The 6,000-nt window shown below is 41.0% G+C and overlaps 1 protein-coding gene across 1 annotated transcript in view; it reads right to left on the reverse strand.

Moving 5' to 3' along the window:
* Positions 1-3,661: 3,661 nt before the first annotated feature.
* The window catches only part of ASNSD1 (asparagine synthetase domain containing 1), a 4,739-nt gene continuing 2,400 nt past the window's right edge, over positions 3,662-6,000 (reverse strand). Inside the window, exon 3 of the mRNA XM_027771568.1 lies at positions 3,662-4,092. Within this exon, the coding sequence (XP_027627369.1) occupies positions 3,822-4,092 (271 nt within the window). The 3' untranslated portion in view covers positions 3,662-3,821. The remainder of the gene's footprint in view (positions 4,093-6,000) is intronic.

A 6,000-nucleotide genomic window follows, 5' to 3' on the forward strand; every position in this document is an offset into this window, starting at 1 on the left:
ACCTTTTGAGCCATACCTGGGAGAAAAAGAGCTATTAAAGCAAAGAACTGGAAAAATAAGTGAGAAAAAAATTTAAGTGGGAAAAAAAAAAAGAATTGTAGTAGTTTTCAGGGACAGGGAACAGCAGTTGTGAAAAAATTGAGGTGAGAAATTGAAATGAACTGTACTTTATCCCAGAGTTAATGGGATTAAATAGCAAAAAAGGTTGCAAATAATCAGGTCTGTTGGAGATTCATGCATGCACGCGTGCATCTGCACACACTTGTGCACACGCACATGTGCATGCACATGCACACACACACACATCCTGCTGGAACAGTTGACTTAAACATTTCTTAACAGAGATTCAACTGATTAATGCATGTACATTTCATAGAATAATACTTGGCACATAACATTACAAGGGATAGCTATGTTTAGTATTAAACCCTGTTGTTCTATTTGCCTCTAAGCTGTGGGGCAAATTTCTTAGGTTCATCTTGTACTCACAACTACCAAAGCACCTGAGGTTCTCTGCCTTTAGATGGGAATGAAAGCTATGCAGACTGTTTTAAAATATGTCTTGAACACTCTTTTGTTGTTATTGTTTATTTTTTGAGAGTTTTTTGCTACAGGGCGCGTGCACTCGCCAGACAGACAGACAGACAGACAGACATAGAGACAGAAAGTGAGAAATCACCCCCCAGGGGGAATGGCCACGCTGCAATCCCTTCTCCTCCATTCTCCTCTTGGGATCTTGGGCACGCATGCACATGTGCCCGGCGTTTTAAGCCACCGGGTCCAGGATGTGAACCGCGGTCGACTACGTGGGAGTCCAGGGACATAGCCATTACGCTAACTGGTCCCATTGAACACTGTATTTTTGAAGGAATAAAATCACGACATGGATAGCCTTTGACAGACTTCTGTTTATCAGTACTCCAAAATCTCTTTCCTGTGATTGAAATAGTCAAAGTAGGGACCAGTAGATGGCATGATTACATTGCTGGACTCCCATGTAGTTGACCACAATTTGAGTCCCAGACCTGGTGGCTTAAAACTCACGCCGGGCACGTGTGAGTGTGTGTCCAAAATCCTGAGATGAGACTGGAGAAGGGATTATCGTGTAATCCCCCCTAGGGGGTGATTTCTTACTTTTTGTTGCTCTTTCTCTGTGTCTCCAGTGAGCATATGCACCCTATTGCAAAGATCTCTCTTAAAAAAGAGAGTCAAAATGTGGCCAGATGCAGAAAGGGTGTCTGCCCTAATTGAGGACAGATTCCTAGTGATGTTGCCATGGTGGTTAACAGTTGAGGTCTATGGGTTGATGGCAGTTGGAGTGTAGTTGAGAGAACTGATGAGAAGGTGGAGATAGTGAATATGGATGGGAGGCAAGGTATGGTAAGCAGGAGGGGATATAGGACTGTGGATGTGCATTTTAAATTAATACAGACTGAAATATTTAAAAATTGACAGGAAGGTCCCCTAGACAGGAAGAGGTTGAAGATATTAGAGGAGTATGAGGTTCCTGAAAAGCAGGGAGTGTATGATACAAGGAACAGCTACAGGCATAGCAATCTGAGGAGTGATACTTTTCCCTTCGTAAGGGCAAAAAAAGAAAGGGTTCCACTACAGGTAAGTTAGAGGTTCTGATGTTAGAAGACACCAGGGCACACACACCAGCAAAAATGAGCACATGAGGACATGGGGAAAAGGTGCTACTTGCAAGCCAAGGAGAGAGGTTCCTGAAGAAACCGACCTGCTATTGCTTCAATCTTGGACTTCGAGCTTCCAGAACTATGGGAAATAAATTTCCACTATTAAAAAAAAAAAAAAAATCTGGTATTGGAAAGTGGAGGCAGTTCATAAGTGACTTTGATGTGAAAAACCTGTGTCATAAAGCTAAAGAATGTTTAAGCTTTTAAAAGTCTGAGTGGGAAGAGTTGCCTAAGATATAATAGAAATATTAAGCATTGCTCAGAAATGCTGAAACCTGCAAGGCAAAATGGGGAGGACATACCCCCCAAGTGGGAGCCATGGTGAAATCTGGAAAGGACAGACACACAAGTACAGAAGAGCAGGGATCAGGTGGACTAGACGTCTCTGATGGAGACCACCACAGCACTGAGCTGTCCCCAGGTTTCTTCTTTTATAAGGCGATGGGGGGAGGGCGAAGCGCAAGGTAAAGCTAGGTACGGCAGCTGTGGAGCGTCTTTGTTCTAAATAAGCCCCGCCTGGCCTTTATGGCTGAACGAAGCTAGTTTCTTCAGTATTGGCCCAAGTGAGAGTCTGTGCTTTGCTCTGCTCTTTAAGGTCACCGTTGTTCAGCTCAGATTGGGTCATTCCCGACACAGGAGTATGAACCTCAGGCAAACTGGCTCCTCTAAACCTTCGTTCTCCCATCTGTCGAACAGGGTCTTATTTAAACCAAGGTCCCTGAGGACAACAGCTAATTGAGTCATTTCTGGATGTAGCTACCATGAAAACAGTTTCTTTGCTCTCTCACACAGTACTTCCGACACCAGATGTGTGGGTATTTTCCCACACCAAGCAATTCTCCAACTCTCTTAAGAGTTGGGGTGAAATAAAACTTAAATCAGTTCTGACACTGTCTACCAGAATTAGTATCAGATCAAATTAAGGCTCAATCCCACAAGACTGCCCGCACTTCAGATGCTCAGTGCAAATTTCAGGCATCTTACGCTTCTATCTTGATTTTAGAGATTGCTAACACGGCACATGTGCTTGCCAGAGAGACAGAAATCAAGAAATCACCCCCCAAGGGGTAATGGCCATGCTGCAATCCCTTCATCTCCATTCTCTAGGGATATTGGGCATACACACACACCCCCAGTGTGATTTTTAAGCCTCTGGGTCTGGGACTCGAACTGTGGTTGACCATGTGGGAGTCCAGTGATGTAACCTGCTGGTTCCAACATCTGGTACTTCTGATGACCAGCTACAGACTGGGGGTATACATGACCCACTTCTCAATTTAAATTTGCTAGAAAGGCTCACAGAACTGAGAATCACTTTACTTACCAGTTTATTATAAAAGATGCAACTCAGACACCGTCAGATGGAAGAGATGCATAGGGCAAGGTATGACGGGTGGGAGGGAAGAAGCAGCTGTAGTTCCATGCTTTCTCTGAGCACACCACCTTTCCCAAACTTCCAAATGTTCCACAAATCGGAAGCTCAACTCTTGTTCAGGAGTTTTTTATTTTTTTTTTTGGAGAGATTTTCACTGTAGGGCGCGTGCACTCGCCAGACAGACAGAGACATAGAGACAGAAAGCGAGAAATCACCCCCCAGGGGGGATGGTCACGCCGCAATCCCTTCTCCTTCATTCTCCTCTCGGGATCTTGGGCACGCACGCACACGCGCCCGGCGTGAGTTTTAAGCCACCGGGTCCGGGACACGAACCGCGGTCGACTACGTGGGAGTCCAGCGACATAGCCATTACGCTAACTGCTGGTTCCCTTGTTCAGGAGTTTTTAAAGAGCTGAATCTCTAGCCCTACCTCTCTTTTTCAGAGGCTGGTGGGTGAGGCTGAGATTCTAATTCCCTAAACACTTCGTCTATCTGGGGACCAGCCCCAGCCGCAGGACTTCACCCTTCACTAGCATAAACACAGGTGTGATCAAAAGGAATTCACGATGAGTGTAAAAGAAGGCATTTGTATCATTCAGGTAATTCTACCAGTTTTATAAGGTCTGTGACAGAAAAGCAAAAATTAATGTAATGAACTTTAAAACCACTACATTATACAATAATAAAGCAGAAGAGTATTATATTTTTATAGAACTGTCATTCAGTAACTAGTGTTACACTGTTTAATATTAGGAGTTAATCTCCTTTTCTAAAGAAACGATTTGGAGTCGTCCACATTTATCAGATGCTTTTTCATTATTATTCTCCATTTTTGCAATCCTAGATCCAAACTGCATGGCCCGTTTTGGCAGAAGAGCGGAGGCTGTGAGACCAAGTTCCACAGCTGCAAGGCGTAAAATTAGTTTTTCACCAATTCCACGGGGTAAAGTCAAGTCTGCCTTTTCCCAAACTGGTAGGGAACTTAGAAAGGAGACAACATTTTCATCCAGAAAAGGAAATCTAAAAAAATAAAAAAAGACAGATAATATAATTACTACATAAAAATAAAATCTGTATGCATGATTGACACAATTTTATAACTAAACTTTAGCCTCAATCAAAAAGTGCTCATAACACATGGCTAGTTTTAATACATATGTATGACATAGTCTAAGTCTGGAGAAATAAATTAGGTCTACGGTGTCAAGAAATAATTTCAAATTGTTTTGCAAAATATCTTTGGGGATGCTTTTAATGTAAGCATGATCTTAACTATTTGATCTGTATCTGATCTTTTTCATGTCTAAAGAAATTGAAGGTTAGGGTTTTGAAATCAATATAGGAAGTCTTTGTAATCCTGAACTTGTGAAACACTTATTTTGTTCTTTTTCTGCTTCAACGAGTACTCAATTTTCACAAAAACTAATTTCTTTCTAAAAAAGTTAGAGAATCTAATCAGTGTGTTACTATTAATATGCACACCAAGATATATAATAAATTATTTAGATCTGTTACATCACAATTCTACAGTAGCTGTTTTAAACATTATTTATATACATTTTTGTCTGAGCGTAACACAGTACTTGAATATGGGGCCTTCAGAATTAACTGATATTTTAACTAGATAAAATAAATTCCCTTCTCTCTGGCCTAGCTGAATAGACTGAATTTCCTTCTTCCTCTGTCTCTTCCTCTCCCTCACCTCTCTCCTTCTTGTTCTTCCTTCCTTTTTCTCTCTCACCCCCTCTCTCCTAGTTCTTTCTTACCCTTCAAAGAGAAAACAGTTTACAAACTTTGTATTGTGGTATTAGTCATCATTTACTAATGACGTCCTGGTAATTAGGATAGCATGACATAGTAGTCAAAACCTTACGTGCATAACGACTGGCAATGTAAGAATGACAACTGTGTACGGGCAAACATGATTTACTGAAAGAGGAAGACTGAAATAGATAAGAAACAATGAGGTGCTGGAGAGAGAATTATGCTTCAGTTCTCATGAAGCTTACTTAAGGGTTCCTTGCTCTTGCATGCTTGTACCACTGTCACCACCATTTAATACAGTAGGCTACTTGGACAGATTTTTGTTGTTTATAACCAAACATCTTACTTTGTCCTTAAAATGTTAGAAAAAGTTTTGTTCAAGTACTTGTTTACTACCATCAGAAATATGCTGTATGAAAAAAAACCAACAACAACCCTTGAAATCAAAGCATACATACATGACAGTGCCTTGACCTCTTTCAAAGTTTTATGTGCTCTGTGACATATGACTAAATTATGTTTAAAAACATTAACAGAGGGGAATCCAGTACTGAGTACTTGTCAGTAAGGATCTACATCAATAGAAATGTCTATAGAGACAAAGCCAGGTTCTGTAACAGAAGAAAAAGCTTGGAGGTGGGGCTTATATCTTTATTGAGAGAAAATAAACATTTAACACACACAAAAAAAACCCTTTAAATATCTTCTCTTGATATCTCACTGTTACTTTCATAATCTTTCTCACTATAGTATTAAAAAGAATCATGTCATTGTGTCACCTTTGAAAATTACTACAAAGGCATTCTTGGAGAATGAGGTCTTGAAAAATTGCTCCCCTGGTTCCTCCCAGCTTTGCTTCCAACTGTCCGTGTGTGTGTGCAAAAATAAAACCAGGATATCGTTGTTGCTCCTGCTCCTCATCTGAATTGCCTGCAAAGAACAAGGAACTTAAAAAGCTACTTTTTCAGGGTTAATTAGCCCTGTAGTACAGCAGTTAAGTGCTGTACATAGAAAGTTGGATCCCACATCATTGATTATGGTTTGAATCCTGGCCCCGGCAACTTGAAAAACATGTTGGGTATATATGTGTACTTCAAATTCTGATGGCATGGAGAAATGGAAGAAAAATGCTTGTGGTGTGATCATTCCCTATTGAGGGGTTCT

This window comes from Tupaia chinensis, unplaced genomic scaffold (genome assembly GCF_000334495.1).
Source record: "Tupaia chinensis unplaced genomic scaffold, TupChi_1.0 Scaffold000225_1, whole genome shotgun sequence".
In the NCBI taxonomy this organism is placed as follows: domain Eukaryota; kingdom Metazoa; phylum Chordata; class Mammalia; order Scandentia; family Tupaiidae; genus Tupaia; species Tupaia belangeri.